Source organism: Arachis stenosperma, chromosome 5, assembly GCF_014773155.1.
Source record: "Arachis stenosperma cultivar V10309 chromosome 5, arast.V10309.gnm1.PFL2, whole genome shotgun sequence".
In the NCBI taxonomy this organism is placed as follows: domain Eukaryota; kingdom Viridiplantae; phylum Streptophyta; class Magnoliopsida; order Fabales; family Fabaceae; genus Arachis; species Arachis stenosperma.
The window spans coordinates 122,623,518-122,641,768 of NC_080381.1; the positions used below are offsets into that span (position 1 = coordinate 122,623,518).

General features: G+C 33.4%; 1 protein-coding gene across 2 annotated transcripts; it reads left to right on the forward strand.

Moving 5' to 3' along the window:
* Positions 1-215: 215 nt before the first annotated feature.
* LOC130980187 (protein phosphatase 2C and cyclic nucleotide-binding/kinase domain-containing protein) lies at positions 216-9,195 on the forward strand. 2 transcript variants are annotated; one of them, XM_057903838.1, is made up of 15 exons: positions 216-1,600; positions 2,992-3,123; positions 3,251-3,466; positions 3,639-3,764; positions 3,955-4,017; positions 5,457-5,539; positions 5,917-6,148; positions 6,224-6,537; positions 6,656-6,731; positions 6,803-6,869; positions 7,166-7,443; positions 7,545-7,610; positions 7,734-7,855; positions 8,116-8,272; positions 8,437-9,195. In XM_057903838.1, exons 1-15 carry the CDS (start codon positions 542-544, stop codon positions 8,680-8,682), a joined length of 3,237 nt encoding a protein of 1,078 aa, XP_057759821.1. In that variant the 5' UTR covers positions 216-541; the 3' UTR covers positions 8,683-9,195. The 2 variants fall into 2 exon arrangements, with proteins under 2 accessions (XP_057759821.1, XP_057759820.1); XM_057903837.1 differs by having other exon boundaries at positions 218-1,600; positions 3,236-3,466.
* Positions 9,196-18,251: the final 9,056 nt, after the last annotated feature.

The following is an 18,251-nucleotide window of genomic DNA, read 5'->3' on the forward strand; positions in this document are numbered from 1 at the left end:
TAAAAATCTTGGATTCTAGTTCCTAACTTAAAAAAAAAAAACCACTAACGTCTAATAATAATAATGCATAGCGAAAGAAACGTGGGGTTGAATGAGGATTAGCGTGAAAAGTGAAAACGTAAAAGGAGTCCACATCATCGTCAACAAAAAGCTGTGTGACTCTGACCGTACCACACATGCACTCATACCTCCCCCTCTATCTCTCTCTCTATCTTTGCTACTATGCGCACTACGCACTTCCCTTCTTCTCATTTTCCTTCTCCTTCTCCGTCAACAACAGCAGCTACCTTATCCCTACATTAACTCCTTAATCTCCTTTCTTAATCACTTTTACCATTCTATTCTCCCCTTTCTCCCCAACTTCACCCTACATTTAATGCAAGCAATTCTGTGGTTCACCTTCAATTCCCGACTCAATCATCACAATAATAACAAAACACACATACACTCACACTCCACCACTGTTTTTTATGTCCATTCCCAGCGGCTTCATGCCACTGTCTCCGCCATCTCAATCTTCTAGAACCTTCCATTCCTCCCCATGGGCTGCATCTACTCTCGTGTTTGCATCGGCGACAACTGCGTCGGAGGTGCCGCCGCCGCCTCCAGCATCAACGGCGACGCAATCGCTCGTCCTCCGCGCGGGACCTCATCCTCCGAGCCAGACGAATCCTCCGCCGCCGCCGCCGCCTCGCCGGACGGCGACTTCCAGGTGCTGAATCAGCTCAGCTTGACGCGGGACCCGGAGGCCGGAATCCGGAGGCTCGCTAGGGTTTCGTCACAGTTCCTTCCACCGGAAGGTTGTAAAGTGGCGAAGGTTCCTGCGTTCAGCTACGAGCTTCGCTACTCGTTCTTGTCACAGAGAGGTTACTATCCTGACGCACTGGACAAGGCGAACCAGGACAGCTTCTGTATCCACACACCGTTTGGTTCGAGTCCGAATGACCATTTCTTCGGTGTCTTCGACGGCCACGGCGAGTTCGGTGCGCAGTGTTCACAGTTTGTCAAGCAGAAGCTCTGTGAGAATCTTCTTCGAAGTGCAAAATTCCAAAACGATGCCGTTGAGGCTTGTCACGGTGCTTTTCTGGCCACGAATTTGCAGCTTCACAATGATGTCTTGGATGACAGCATGAGCGGGACGACGGCGATCACGGTGCTGGTGAGAGGGAGAACTATAATTGTGGCGAATTCAGGCGATTCGAGGGCGGTGATTGGAGAGAGGAGAGGGAAGGATCTTGTGGCCGTTGATTTGTCGTTGGATCAGACTCCGTTTAGGGCTGATGAGCTGGAGAGAGTGAAGATGTGTGGTGCCAGGGTTTTGACTTTGGATCAAATTGAGGGTTTGAAGGATCCTGAAGTTCAGTGTTGGGGAAATGAAGAAGGTGATGATGATGGGGACCCACCTAGGTTGTGGGTCCCAAATGGGATGTACCCTGGTACTGCATTCACAAGGAGCATTGGGGATTCAATTGCCGAGACTATTGGTGTTGTTGCTAACCCTGAGATTGTTGTCTTTGAGCTCACCAAGGATCATCCTTTCTTCGTGCTTGCAAGTGATGGTGTCTTTGAATTCATCTCTAGCCAAACGGTAGTTGATATGGTAAAACTTTTCACCTTTTCTCTCTCTGGCTTTTATTTTTTATTTTTTGGGGTTTAACTATAGTGTAACTTTTTGTCTTCCTTTGGGATAAACTTTATTCTGATTCTAGAGAGGAAAAAGAAAAATTGTTGTTGCCCTTTGCTGGTTCTGTTGTTGATATTGGCTTTAGGGGCTGTTCTGATAAAGCAAGTTTGGCTGCAAGGAAATTATCATCCTCTTTCAATCGCAATCATGAATGGGTGTAATTGATGTTAGGGACTATGCTTTACTGTATTTGCGAATTAGGAATTTACCAAAAAGTTACTTTTTGAGGAAAAGAATGCACTAGTTGTATAGAACTGCAAGTAAAGGAAGCTATTGGAAAACATGATTGAGTGCAAAACATTCTTGGGGTATGCTCCACCTGAATGCCCCACACTTAAGGTCCAGCACAAAGAATGCACTGCCAAAGCACTCTATGAGACCTACCACCACTCTAATATAAGTGAAGCTTCTGGTCATTGTTAGGACTTAGGAATATTGACTTCAGTGGTAGTTTTACTATGATCCATGACAGGATTTTTAGTATATTTTATTTTACAAAATAGGGGGGAATTCTGGTCATTTCACAATTCAGTATGAACTACTTCTCACTTTAAGCAGGATTGGCATGAGCAGAATCTCAAGCAAACTATCCACAAGATGTCCTAAGTTATTGTTTAACAAGTGAGATTGATTTTAAAAGAGAGATGATTTTGGGAGGGTCGTGAATCTCCCCTCCCAATAAGTAGCAAAATTATAGTAGTTTGTCTATCAAAACTGGAATTTGTTCTTTATTATGCCAATCTAACTAATATTGGCTTATGTCCACTTGCTTGTAAATTTTGTGTATAGATTGTCCATGACTAAGACTGATTATTGCAATATGTAAAATTAATTGTGAATTTAATTTCGGGATCCAGATTACCAAATTGCACAATGCTTTTTGAAATTGAATGCATATTTAGTGTATTTTTGTCTGGTAAAATTTTCCAACTAATAAGGAAACTCAGATTTATCTATTATGTAATTGTATTTTTTTTCCCTCCGTGTCCAACTGTGACAATTTTCTAGGCAATGCCTTTGTTTGGTGAAGCTTGGTCAGCAATTTCTTATGCACAGACTTAGATTAAGGCATCAGTGATCCAACAGCTTATCATTTGGTAGCCCAAATCAAATCATAAGGCAGATCCCAAGGTTTCCCTTATAATGATAGAAATAGATGACCACAATCAACTACTAAACCCTAAGAGCTGTATACACATTTTGATAATGCTTTGCAATTATATTCATACCATATGTCACCTATATTTTGGTTTATCATAGGATCAAAGTCAAATATTTTGTAACTTAATTTGCCATTATACTTCCAGGTTGCAAAGTTCAAAGATCCACGTGATGCTTGTGCTGCAATAGTAGCTGAATCTTATCGGCTTTGGCTACAGTATGAAACTCGTACGGATGATATCACAATCATCATTGTGCATATAAATGGGCTAACTGAAGTATGATAGTATTCCTTTTTTCTTGCTTCTTTTCATTTATATTTCCCAACAATATTCATGCATTCATTTCCCCATGTTTCTTGTTAGTAACTGATTTAGCATCTCTGATCAGCCTGGTGTTGGTCAGGAAAAAACATATGGCGAATCTTTACGAACTCCAGTGCCTCAAGTTGTAGAGATGACAGGTTCAGAATCTCCCTCTACCCTGGGTTGGAACTCTAGGAACCAACGGGTAAGGCATGACTTGTCAAGGGCACGCCTCCGAGCAATTGAAAATTCCCTGGAGAATGGACAAGCTTGGGTTCCTCCATCTTCAGCGCATAGGAAGACATGGGAGGAAGAAGTAATCCCCAATCTATTTCTTGTTTTGTTTTGCATTAACTCCTCTATTTTTCACATTTTATTTGCATTGATAACAACATTTGTATACAAGCATAAATTCATTGATTTATATTTTCTCATTTAGTTTGTTTGAATATCTATCATTTATGGTGCTTTTTCATATGCTACCACAGGCACACATAGAGCGAGCACTGCATGATCATTTTCTCTTCCGAAAACTTACTGCTTCTCAATGTAATGTTCTATTGGATTCCATGGAAAGAGTTGAGGTGCAACCTGGTGATATTATAGTCAAACAGGTCAGTTATCTACTTTATTATTGAAAAATTATTTGCCTTTGTTCTTTAACTTTTATGGATTTATCTGGCGAAAAATGGATTAACACTATTCTTGAATGGAGCTTGCATTCCTATTAGAAACCTCTGTTTATTTTGACTTGGTTTGTATTTTGCAATTGCAAAAATTGTGACAAAAAGTTATACTTTTCAGGGCAGTGAAGGTGACTGTTTTTATGTTGTTGGTAGTGGAGAATTTGAAGTCTTGGCAACTCAGGTTTGTATCTTTGTCTTTTGATGGATCTCTGTGATGGCTCCACAACTATTCTTTCAAGCAAATATTGAAATTTATTCAAGCCAGAGGCAAAGGCAAGGATTATGGGATTTTTTATTTTTATAAATTAAATAAATGTAATAATTACCGAAATAAATAATCTAAAAAATATTTACCGAAATAAATACCCCTCTTATCTCGTTTACGGCGATAATTTTGCATGTAACGAGACAAGAGAGAACTATGCAACACGTGTATATTTCGTTTACAGTCTGTAAATGAGATACATGTATTTTAAAAAAAAATTGAAAATAATAAAAAATATTAATAATATCAATCCTCCAAACTTTTAGCATGTAATTAGTACATAAAAAGGTTGGTAGAAGAAATTAAAATGAATATGTTTGATCAATTAGTACTCAAAAAGGTTGATGGGACCGTGGAAAGGAATCGAAACGGTTATCTTTCGCGTTATCTCTCACTATCCACGCTGTAGATAACCGTTTCAATTCTCTTGCCACTATCCCATCAATCTTTCCTAACAATTGGCAAACAGTTATTTTTATTTTTCAAATTTAAATCAATCCAATTGGATCATAATTTAATTTAAAATTTTTAAAAATGGATATGTTTGATCAATTAGTACCCAAAAAGAGTACATAAAAAATCTTAGATTAAATTATCATCCAATTGGATTGATTTAAATTTAAAAAATAAAAATAACCGTCTGCCAATTGTTAAGAGAGATTGATGGGGATAGTGGAGTGAGAGATAACCGTTTCAATTCTTTTCCCACTATCCTATCAACCTTTTTGAATACTGATCAAACTTATCTATTTTAATCTCTCCTACCTATCTTTTTATGTCCTAATTGCCTGTTAAAAGTTTGGATTATTAATATTTTTTATTATTTTTATTTTTTTTTAAAAATACATGTATCTGGTTTAAACTGTAAACGAGATATATACGTGTTGCGTCTACCTGTTTTATCTCATTTAAACGAGATACATGTAAAATTATCTCGTTTACAGTGTAAACAAGATAAGAGATGGTATTTATTTCGGTAAATATTTTTTAAATTATTTATTTCGATAATTATTATAATTAATTTATTTATTAAAATAAAAAACTCAGGATCATGGCATCTGCAGGCGTCCAAAAATTCCAACTTTTTTCTAAAGCTTTCTTAGCAAGCAATTTTTCATTCATGATAAAAACAACTGACATAAACACTTACGAAAACCACCTTTCTGTTATTTCTAAAACCTAATCCACACTCCGGCTCTCTTGGCTTTGCCCCTTGCATAATCCAGATGAAATCACGTTTTCAAGGTCTAGGACCATATCAGAAATGTTGCTTCTACAAGCATTTCTAAAACCGGATTACTTTCTTGTGAACAAGATGTGTTAAAATTCTTGTTTTGTGTTTATAACGATGGCAGGAAGAAAAAGATGGGGAAGTAACCAAGGTTTTACAGCGTTACACATCGGAAAAACTATCATGCTTTGGAGAGCTTGCTCTAATGTGAGTACTATCCATTTTCCCCTTGTGGTCCACGCTGATTGAAGGAATTTTTTGTAACACGAAAATATCCAACTATCAGGTCATTCAAGTTTACTCAAGTTCACATATTTGTTGAGGACTATAATCCATTCAGGGACATGAAGTTAACCAAAAGTATTACAATATTCTAGAACATGGCCAATTTATATGATTTTTCCTTCACGGTACTGACTATAGTGCATTTGCATCTGCATTTTTCTTGTTCGTTTTCCTTGGAAATCTTTCAAATTGATTTTCAACTCTTTTCTTATTTTTTATATCGACTGCAACTCTGCATTGACACCATAGGTCTCTTACCTAGAAAATTTATATTTTTTTCCTGAAACGTGACATTACAGGTACAATAAACCACTCCAGGCTTCTGTACGTGCTGTAACTAAAGGGACTCTTTGGGCTTTAAGGCGAGAAGATTTTCGAGGCATTCTAATGTCAGAATTCTCGAATTTGTCATCCTTGAAGTTGCTACGATCTGTAGATCTCCTGTCAAGATTGTCAATTTTACAACTGAGTCAGATTTCTGACTCCCTCTCTGAAGTCTCCTACGCAAGTGGGCAGACAATAATTGATCGTGTAAGTACGTTCCCGAATATTTTTGTTTAATTATTCTCTAATCTTTTCTTGAATTTCTTTAGTATGCTTTTGCAGAGTGAAGTCCATGGATTGTACATAATCCAGAAGGGACAAGTGAAAATCACTTTTGATGCGGATTTATTGATGAATCCAAATGTTTGCAGCCTTGAGCCTGATTTGGAAAATGTGAATGATAATGCACAGAGCAGAATAGAATTGTCAATAGAGAAGCAAGAGGGAAGCTATTTTGGTGAATGGGCCCTTCTTGGTGAAAAAGTTGGTCCCTTAAGTGCTGTTGCTGTGGGTGATGTTGTATGTGTTGTATTAACAAAAGAGAAATTTGAATCTGTTGTTGGCTCCATACAAAAGATTTCTCAGGAGGATCGCAAGTAAGTTTTTTATGCATGCATATAGCAGAAATCAGCATTTTGGTTTTTCGTTAATTTGCCCATTTGTTGCTCTAAAAGACGTAGCTTCATATAACTGGCACTATCACTTTGACTGTAGGTCAAGACATAATTCCAAAGAGTTGGCTAGAAATTTTGACTTTTCATCCGTAGGAAAAGTCCAGCTCTCAGATTTGGTAAGTTATCTCTCTCTCTCATGCATTGGGAATGAGATCCTCAAATTACCTCATGGTCCTTTTCTTTGTAGGAATGGATAAAGAGTGTCTATTCTACTGACTGCTCTGATATTGGGCTTGTAAAGTTTGGAGAAGCAGGTAGAGTAATCTATCTTTAACTTCTCTCTTTAAATTTGAGCAATCCATATTTAAATTCCAGAAAAAATTATTTTAAATGAATTTATTCCTTCAAGTTTTACTTTTATATATCAATTAACTCAGTCTCTAAATTTGGCTCAAGTTTTTTGGTTGAGTAAATTGATTCAAAACTTACCATTGGAGGGTGACTTGGTTGTCTTTTTCCTACATCAATTAATAGAATTGAATATAGTCATTAATGAATTAAAAAACAGTGTTTTAATGCAATTCACTGACTGAGTATCTTTTGCAAGCAGAAAATTTGCTTACATTGAAGAGATTTTCCAAGCCAAAAGTGAAAAGGCTGGGAAAAGAAGCACAAGTCTTGAAAGAGAAAGATATGATGAAGGGTGTGAGCTCTTCAGCATGTATACCACAGGTTTTATGCACTTCTGCCGACAGCATATATGCTGGAATAGTGTTAAATACACTCCTTGCTTGCCCTTTGTCTTCCATACTTTCAAGTCCTTTTGGTGAAACGGCCGCACAGTTTTGTGCTGCATCTGTTGTTATTGCTTTAGAAGATTTGCACAAGGTTGTATATCTAAATAATGCTTTTGCCTCAATTTGCCTTCTTGGCCTTTGTGACTAACTTTTCTTTCTTGTCCTCATTAAGATTTCATATTTGAGTTTCAGAATGGTGTTCTCTACAGAGGAGTGTCGCCTGATGTTGTGATGTTGGACCAAACAGGACATATACAGGTTTGGATACTTATGTTTTATTGCTTTCTCTTATATGTTTTTTGTTTTAATTATGTTACCATTGGATTCTATTATATTCAATTTTTCAAACTTTTTTACTCGTAAATTTGTCATTGGTTGTAGCTGGTTGATTTTAGATTTGGTAAGAAGCTTGCCGGTGAAAGAACATTCACAATTTGTGGGATGGCAGATTCACTAGCTCCAGAGATTGTGTTGGGAAAAGGCCACAGTTTCCCTGCTGACTGGTATGAATAAAGTTATCAACAAGAACTTTCATGTCATTAAATTGAAATGAATGGTTCTCCATTCATTTTGTTTTATCTGTCATTGTTACTTTTCGGTATATCTTGTATCTAGATACATTAATTCGAGAATGTACTCAAGGGTGACGTTAACAAATAAATGTAAACCGAAGTAATGTACATTGTTTGATGGCAGTAATAGCAATGATTTGTGTTCCTTGAAACGTCAAGCTGAGAAATCTCATTGATGTTATACTATACAGGTGGGCATTGGGAGTTCTGATATATTTTATGCTACGAGGTGAAATGCCATTTGGATCATGGAGGGAAAATGAACTTGATACAGTTGCCAAAATTGCAAAGCGGAAGCTACATCTTCCAGATACATTCAACCCCGACGCTGTTGATATCATATCCAAGGTATATTACTACTCTCTTTCTATAAGGCCCCCATTTAGATATCATCGCTTATGACTTAGGGTAAATTACAATAATCTCCCTTGTGGCTAGGCGATATTATACATTTGCCTTCTATTTGTAAAAGTTTATATGTAACTTATTCATTTTCCTTGGCATTTGTTCAGTTACTTGATGTGGAAGAAACTACTAGACTTGGTAGCCAAGGTACTGATTCTGTCAAGAGTCACCCATGGTTTAATGGTGTTGAATGGGAAGGGATTCGCCACCGCACTTTTCCCGCTCCTCCGGAAATCATTTCTCGTGTTGCACAATACTTGGAAGTTCATTCTGAGGATTGCAGTGGTTCTCTAGGTTCCCCATTACAGGAGGTAGAAGAACTCAATGTGCCTGAATGGCTTGAGGACTGGTAAGAGAGAATATGAGAACATTATTAGGTTTCTGTGCCCTCTTATTTTAAAATTTGGCTATACACCAATATTTAAATACCTTTGCTTTGGTGGATAATTGCAATCCAAGATTGCAATGAACCAGAAGATGCAAAGTGACACATTTGATACCAGAATATTCCCCCCATAGTTCACTTTTTTGTGACATGATTGCATTGGAAAACCAAATATTCTTGGTGTTTTCCATGCTTTCTATTTATTTATTTAAGTAGTTGAATATGAGTAGGGTAGGTTCAATTATGTTCTTTATATTCTCTTCACCTCTTTTTTCTTTCAATTTTTTCTTATTATTTTGGGAATTCCTCTCCTTTGTAAATATTATATACTTGTACTTGAGTGGGTTTCTTATCATTTTTCAATTGAAATATTCATGTTTAGAAGTTTTCTGTATAACCCACTTAAGAAAATTCTATTGTCAGGAACAGATATGTTCATGGTACTGAGAGTCACATAAATATGTATAAAATATTATATTCATGATTGTGTATGAAGTAATCCATTATTTTATTTCTATTTTGAAGCATTGTCAAATATAATTTAAATAATATGAGATTACTGAATACCAATCATAATAACTATTTATCATAATTTGTTTACTTTTCTGTAGTTTTACTGATCAGGTATAAGTGAACATAAATTAATCTCTATATTGTTGATGTTAATGTGTATCTACTTTAAACTGAAAACAAATAACTCAGAGTAGGTTGGCCTCTAAAATCGAGATCACAAATATATCTGTCAATGCACCAACTAAAAACACATCTTTTTGTTTTAAAAATGTTGAGCACACGTGTTTATCACTTGTGTTAGTCTTGTCCAATGTCCATAATTTATTTATCTTTCCCATCTCTCTTGATTATTATACTTTTAACCCGATAAAGACACGAATTAGACCTACCCCTGACAAAAATTTAATGAATCAATAAATTAAAATTGCATTGACAATTGTAACAATTGCTAAATGTTGATAGAGGACTTTTACTCGAAGCAAGGAGAGAATTTCATGGTTAAGTAGTTTAGAACCATGATTTGATGGTCACTTGGTGTTGGTGGAAGGGGTGGGTGAAATGGTGAATGTTTCAGTCATTTGCTGAAATAGTGATGCAAATCATGATGGGTTTAGGCTTGTGAAAAACCGGAACGAATGAGAGAAAAAGTTTGAGTATTTCAGAAGGTAGGTAGGTGAATCATGAATGTGGAAACAGGGAGAAATATTACTAAGATCAATAATAAATAAATAAAACATTGATCTTCAATGTTAAATTAAATGGATATGTGGTGTCTAAAGTCTAATAAATAATTCATGTGGTACTTGCAGAACGGGTCATATAATCTAAGATTACATGTTGTTACGTACCCAGAAGATTCGAGTTGTTGACAAATGATAACTACTGACAAAACTGACAAATTTGTATAATCTGGTTTATTCAATGACTCAGGAGGTGGTATCCTTCATTAAGAGTTAAGACAATCGGATAGGGCTTATCTGTGACGTATTGTGTTTGCACCTCTTTTGCCATGCATTAATTCATACTTAAGATACTGATAATACTTACCATCCACTTTGATTCCACAGCCTAATGAGGTTGCACTACCTAATCATATCACATTAATTTATTTTATACACTTCCTTTATTTATTTATCTATTCGTTGACTTTAACCAAATCAACAATTGCCATTTCGCTACAAATTTCCTTTTATTTGGAAAGGTGATGTTATATTTATAAGTATTTTTGTAATTAAATTAAGTGTGTATCTATAAAATAAGTACAATAATTTTGTATGTATCGGATGTATCATATTTATATATATTATTAGATTTTATTAAATAAAAATTAAAGGTTAATATAAAAAAAAGTACTGTTAGACTCTAATAAATATAAAATATTTTAATATATAAATAAATATTTTTTAATATACCATATTTTAAATAATAATATAATCTTTTATTTTTAAATATAAAATATATAAATACAAAAATATAAGTATTTTTTATTCATTAAAATTAAATATTATGCACGAAAATTTTAATAATATCAAAAAGATATTTTAAATTGCAACATAAAAATATAAAGTAATTATATTATATTTTATATTATTTGATGAATAATTAGATTATTATTTTAAAATTTATTAACTAATTATTTTTGTTAAATAATATTATTATATAATGTAATATTTTATCTTTGTTAAAATACAATTTATTTAAAATTATATATAGTACAACAACAGTAACAAAGCCTTGTCCCACTAGGTGGGGTCGGCTATATGGATTAACCAACGTCATTAAGTTCTATTATGTATCATGTTTATAAATAGACCGTTTTACATGTAGATCTTATTTGACCACCTTATGGATGGTCTTCTTAGGTCTTCTTCTACCTTTCACCTCTTGTCCATCTTCTATCTCATCTACCTTCCTGACTCAGTGCTCTGTCGGTTTTCTTCTCACATGTCCAAACCACCTGAGATGCGATTCTACTATCTTTTTCACAATAGGTGCTACTCTCTCTCTCTCTCTCTCTCTCTCTCTCTGCGTTCCTTATTCTATCTAATCGCGTATGACCACTCATCTATCTCAACATCTTCATCTCTCGTGTTCCCCTTTGACCGTCCAACACTCTGAACCATAAAGCATAGCCGGTCTGATAGCAATGCGATAGAATTTACCTTTAAGTTTTAAAAGCACTTTTTTGTCACATATAAAATCAGACACACTCCGTCATTTCGACCAACCTACTTGAATCCTATGATTTACATCTTGTTAAATCGCTCTATTATTCTGTATGATGCACCCAAGATACTTGAAACTTTTAACTTTTCGTAAGATGTTTTCTCTAATTTTCATCTCTATATTAGGATTTTTCCTTTGACGACCGAATTTACATTTCATATATTCTATATATTCAATTTTTCTAAAAGAACATTGAAAAAACAAAGAAAGTTAATATTTCCATGTATTATATATAATTTTTTAAATAAATTATATTCTTATAAATATTTTATTAAAAAATTATATTTTATAATAATATTTTTAACAAAAGTAATTAGTTAATAAGTTTTAAATATAATAATCTAATTATTCGTCAAGTAATATAAAATAAAATTTAATTATTTTATATTTTTATGTTGTAATTTAAAATATTTTTTAATATAATTTTGTAAAGCCTCATTTTTTTGGGTTAGATCATTCAATAAAAGTTAAATCCAAAAATTTCTCATCATTTCTCATTAGTAAAAGTTAAACAATTCCTAATCAATTAACTTTAAACAACTCTAATTAATAATGATTAATTTTGTATTTTTGAAAAGATAAAATTTAAAAATTATTAATTAATAATAATTAATTAGTATGGAGTGCAGTTTAAAATTGAGCTTATGGTGGAGTTGGCCATGGCTATTAACCCAACACTTGTGTCACGTGTGTCTTTTAAAAATTTTAAATTATTCATATTATATGTTTTATTTTTTTGTTGACAACACCAAAATTTATTAATGTGGCACGTTAAGTGATTCTACAAAACTTAAGACATTGAAAATATTCAATTTGGGGATTGATTTGATCTAATTTCTTAAAATGATCATGTTAACCGCTTAAGATTATTATGTGTGTTGTAGTGTCACTTAATGTGTCTCATCAACAAATTTTGACACAGTTAATAACAAAAGTGATAGAAAGACTAAAATAACTCATTTAAAATCTTTAAAGAACGAGTTTGATTAAAAAATCTTTCGATGACTAATTTAAAAAATAAGTGATTTTTTGGAGACTAATTTAACCATTTACTCAAAAAATTAATAACTACTCAAAGACTCAAATAAAAACTAGTTGACAGAAGGAACACTACACTGCCATGGATTCTTTTGAGCAAAATTTCACTCCACAAAGCCATACTCCAGCAAGATTAGTGGATACTTATTCAAGGGAGAAATAGAAGGCTAAGCAGCAGCAACCACTAGTAGAAAATGGCATGAAAATCACTGTATTTTTTCAATGCTTTCAAATAATCTTCTAGTTACTTCAGCTTAAGTCATGATAATGATATATTTTGAGCTTAGGTTTTGATTTGACTAAGATGGGAATAATATTTTCTTTCTAATCTTAGTTCAAAGTGAGGGGACATAATCATCATTTGAAGGTGTGTGAGGCTAGATTGCAGAAAAAGAAAATCTTACTCCTTATGCATTTGTTGAAAAGCATAGTTTAAACAGACTTAAAGACAAATTGAACCTTGTCAGCAGCATTATGAGTTGAATAGCAAATAAATTTTTGTAAAATAGTCATTATATATTTGTAAATTGTAATAGGAATACAACTTAGTTTCATTTCACTAAAATCTCCTACTTACATAGATTACAATACTTTTTTTACTATAACAGATATGTACTTCAAAGTTTAACTATATTATAGCTTGGTTTGGTAAAATTGTTAGCAGAGAAAAGCACAAATACTTTATTTTGTATTTGATAAATTAAAAAGACCATGTATTTGTAACAATTTTTAAAAGTTAGATATACTCTTGAAATCGTATAAAAAAAAAAAAATTTAGTTTGTACTTATCAAAATTTAAAAATCTATTATAATCTTATATAATAATAAATATCCAAAATTATCTTTATTGATTATTAACACCAAATTTCATTTTTTTACCCATACGTACACACTTCGGAAGTCCTCATATATTTTTAATTTACCCTAATCTTCATAAATTTCATGCACTTCACACATCATATATTTCAAATTTCTCACTCTAATTTTCACAAATTCCACCCACATTACACACCAGGTATAAACTTCTTCTATTTGTATTTTTCCTGTGCTTCTTTGTTTTGGAAACCAAAAATACTAAAAAAATTAAATACAAAAAGAGAAATTAGTTACTTTTTCATATTTAAGCTCATAGATAAGGATTTAATCCTCTTTTAAAATTAAAGTTTACTCTTAAAATACAAGACAAATATTAGGTTATTGTTGGCTTACTAGAATAGAGTAATATTTTATGTTTATTAGTATTATTAAATAATAATAATGCTTTATGAAGTCAATTATTCAATAACACATAATAAGTATTTAGGTATATTTGACATGAAAATTAATAATTTTTTTTGTTTTCAATCTTTCAATTCTTATATGAGCTTATAGAATAATTTTTCAATATTTATATTATATTATATAAAATTCTAAAATTTGAAAAAAATATTTTTCATTATAAATATGTCTATTATGGTATTTTCATTTTTAAAAGATGTTTTATCAAATAAACATAATTGTAATGCTTGAATTTATTAAAACCCATCTTTATTTTGGTTTAACCAAATGCAGATGCTGCGAGTTAAAAAAAAAAAAAAAGAAACTCAGGTGCACTTAATTTACATAAAGTTGATAACTAAGAGTGGTTAAATTATCAAAACATTCTAGTATACACAAAGTCTAACTATGGAACAAGTTTCTTTTCACTAGCAAACTGCATCTATTTGCATCGAAATACCTAAAATATCTATCGAAACTTTACTCGAGATAAGGGGTTTTATACACATTTTTATATGTCATGTTAAATATTTTTGGATATAGATGTTAGCATTACACCTCATGATATAATATCTCTTTCCTTCATACGCATTATGCATTATAATAACAATCTTATGTGCATTAAAGAATTGAGGGAATGATCCTTCGATAAGGGAATGTGACCCCCAAAGACAAGATAATCGAGATGATCCTTCGATAAGGGAAGGTGATCGAGTCGAGATGATCTTTCGCTAAGGGAAGGTGATTGACAAACTTTTGAAAACCTTCGGTAAGAGAGGGAGACTCCCATCAATTTTATAATAATATATCTTGGTTGCCATAACTTCCTTCTTGTGTATGTCTAAATAATCTTGATTGTAAATTGAACTGAGGGAATGATCTTTCGGTAAGGGAAGGTGACCCCCAAAAACAAGATATCGATATGATCATTCAGTAAGAGAAGGTGATCGATTGAGATGATCCTTCGATAAGGGAAGGTGATCGCCAAAACGTTTGGGATAAGAACTTTCAGTAAGGGAAGGGGACTCCTACTTTTTTTACCGGTTTGAGTTCAATACCTTCCATAAAAGTTACGAAAAAAAGTAATGAAAAGTACAATAAAAAGTGTGATCATGATTGTTCTTCTTTTATACTTTTTTGATTTATTATTATGTTTATTATTGCATTCAAAGATTTTTCTTTTATCCAAAATTCCTTTTTGTTTGATTTATGATATTGGTTAAGATCTTTATTTTATTCAGATATATTCTGTTTGACTTATCTATGCCAACATTACTATTCTTCTCTTATTTATTATTTATTTTGCCTTGCTTTATGGCCTATAAGAATATCAAACTAAGGTTTATGAGTTTACATTTAAATATTTTAACGCTATAGGCATTTTGTATGCATCACGCATGTCATAACATAAGTAAATGAGAAGCATCTAAAAGTCACACCACTCCGACTAACAAAGACTTTTGAAAATAATAATTGAACAATATTGCATCATCACTGTTTTTATTTTAAAACTCGGAGTGGCTGAGGGATGGATACGATGACACCATATATAGATAAACTATTGAGAAACTTTTGTTTTTCACCCCTCTCTTCGTACGCGTGACATGAGCCACGTGCAGAAAATACAAAAAACGCTGAGGGCGATTTCTGGGCCCCATTTTGGCACTCAAGTAAGGCGCAGCTCTTTGCCAAGTAGGCGTGGATCCAATGAAGCAAGTGGTCCCCATCCATCAATTGAAGACTTGCTGATTGCTATAGTTAATTCTGATTTAAATTCAAATTTGATTTTAAAATAGGAAAAGATATTATTTTAATTTTAGAAATTAGATTTTAAATTAATTAGGATTAGATATAAAAGATAATATTATTCTATGCCAATTTACATTTCGCACTTTACAGTTTACCTGAATCCTTATTTTCTCTCTGAATCATGAGTAACTAAACCTCCATTATTAAGGTTAGGAGCTCTGTCTATTATATGGATTGATACTATTATTTTTCTATTTTAATTCATGTTTTGATTTATATTTCAAGAATTGTTTTTGTTCTTTATCTTATGAATTTGGGTAGAACGGAAGTATGACCCTCTTTCTAATTGAGTTCTTGTATAACTTGAAAAAGCTCTTTACTTGAACAACAACTTGAAAATAATTTCTCCTAAATTCTAATTATTTGGACTTAACGGGATACATGACATATAATCCCCTTATATTTGGGTAATTAAGATTTTTGTGGCATAATAACTAGAATTAAACTTCACCCCCTAATTGGAATTAATTGACCAAGGAATTGGCAGTTGATGAATTTTAGAGGAGACTAGAAAGGTCTAAGGAATTAGGGTCTAGTCACATATAGTTTGCCATGAATTAAATCTTGCATGATTAAAATAGTTAGTAAAAAAAGTCAATCCAAAAAATAGATAACTCTAAAACATTAACTGCCTTCTTTATATTGTTTCTCCCAACTTATTTACTTGCTTGTCTTTCTAATATTTTGAATTTATTGTTTAATACTTTTTGAACCTTCAAAAACTATTTTTTGTTTGTCTGACTAAGCTAATCACTCAATTATTGTTGCTTGATCCATCAATCCTCGTGGGATCGACCCTCACTCACCTGAGGTATTACTTGGTATGACCCGGTGCACTTGCCGGTTAGTTTGTGGGTTATAAATTCTGCACCAAGTTTTTGGCGCTGTTGCCGGGGATTGACTGTGATTGACAACTATTGGTTGTTTGATTTCTTAGATTAGGCATTTTTGCTTTAATTTCATTTAACTTATTTCTAAAAAAAATTGATTTATTTTATTTAATTTTTTTCCCTTTCTCTTAATTTCTGAAATTAAGTTTGATGTCCCCTTAGTTGTTTTATTCTTCCTAGTTATTTTATTTATTGAATTTAAATTTCCTTTATGTTCTTTCTTCTTTGCTTGCCTGTTTACCACATGGTGCGCTTAATTCTATTTGGTGTTTTGTGCTAAGGAAAAATAATGGAGAGAGATTACATGGGTTACTACTCACACCCAAGGAGTGATTCTTATTATTGTGGATGGAGGAACGACTCAAATTTTGGTTGGCAAAGTCAAAACCAAAGAAATTTTAATGCTCCATGTTTCAACTATCAAGAACCACCATCTCCATATTCATACCAAGAACCACCACCTCTCTATCCATATCAACAACCATTATCTTTCTACCCATATCAAGAGCCACCATCTCCCTATTCATACCAAGAACCATCCTCTTTTTACTTTTATCAAGAATCATCATCTCCTTCTTATTCATATCAAGAGCCACCATCTCCATATTTATATCAAGAACTATCAGATCTTGAGCATCTCATGAAAGAATTCATACATGATATAAAGACGAGTGTCAAGAATGTAAAGAAATATGTGCAGTTGATTATCAAGTCCCAAGAAGAGGAACAAGTAAATTCCTTTCCAAGAGATATAATGCAAGATCCTATAGAAGAAAGTGAGGAAATCAATCAAATGAGTACATACTCCAATGAATTAGAGAACTTTCCGTCCTCACACATGAAAGAAGAGGAAGATGCAAAAACAAAGGAGGAAGATGCACCAACAAAGAAGGAAGATGTACAAACAAAGGAGGTTTTAAGGGATGAAAATAATTATGGGAATCTACACTCCAATGAAGCAGAGAGTGGCATAGAGAGTGAGTTTATTAAACCACCAATTCAAGAAGTTCTTGATGAAGGGTACACTCTAACCATCACACAACACCAAAATTTTGAAATCAAAGAAGTGAAGGCAACCAAGGAAAGCACTGAAAAGGGGATTGTGACCAAGAAACAGAAAAAAATATCTATGAAGAAGAAAAGGTTAGAAAAAAACAATCCAACCTCTACCCCAACAAGCAAGGTGAATCAAGCTAATCACAATAAAAGAGAGTTTGTTAGGAATACTTTATATCATGGGGTACTAATCTTCACCTCTCCCCCCTTGGAGTCATTTCTTTTAACCAACTGGAAGAAGAGGAAGAAAATTCAACAATCAAGTATCAAGCTAGTGACGTTAAAGAAGCGCTTGTCGGGAGGCAACCCAATAATTTCGTATCCTTAGTTATTTTACGTAGTAGTGGTTTTCTTATTTATTTGATTTTTATTGAGTTTTTACTATTTTTCTTTCATTTTACGTATATTCTGATCATGCAACTATTTTAGAACAGGAACCGAACACTTCGAAAAAAAAAAGAAAGAAAGAAAGAAAAGAGAAAAAAAAAGAGAGAAGAGAAAATAGGCCGTCAGTTGCGTTGGAGTTGTGCAGGAACTATGCATCACGCACCAGCTCACCCACGCGTACGCGTACCAGATGCGTACGCGTTCCTCTAGTTCACGAACCACCCACGCGTGTGCGTGCCTGACGCGCACGCGTGTCTTGAAAAATCGACGTAAATGGGTGCATGGCCGAAAGTTATGCTGGTCTCGCGCTGGTACTGTGTTAGCCACGCAACTCAACCCACGCGTCCGCGTCCCTGACATG

What these genes read in the sequence shown, in the direction of transcription:
- LOC130980187 (XM_057903837.1), top strand. Translation starts at nt 542, where the DNA reads ATGGGCTGCATCTACTCTCGTGTTTGCATCGGCGACAACTGCGTCGGA. An exon ending in ATATAAATGGGCTAACTGAA is followed by an intron (nt 3,124 to 3,235) that starts GTATGATAGTAT and finishes ATCTCTGATCAG; the next exon opens with CCTGGTGTTGGTCAGGAAAA. An exon ending in CTTTAGAAGATTTGCACAAG is followed by an intron (nt 7,444 to 7,544) that starts GTTGTATATCTA and finishes TTTGAGTTTCAG; the next exon opens with AATGGTGTTCTCTACAGAGG.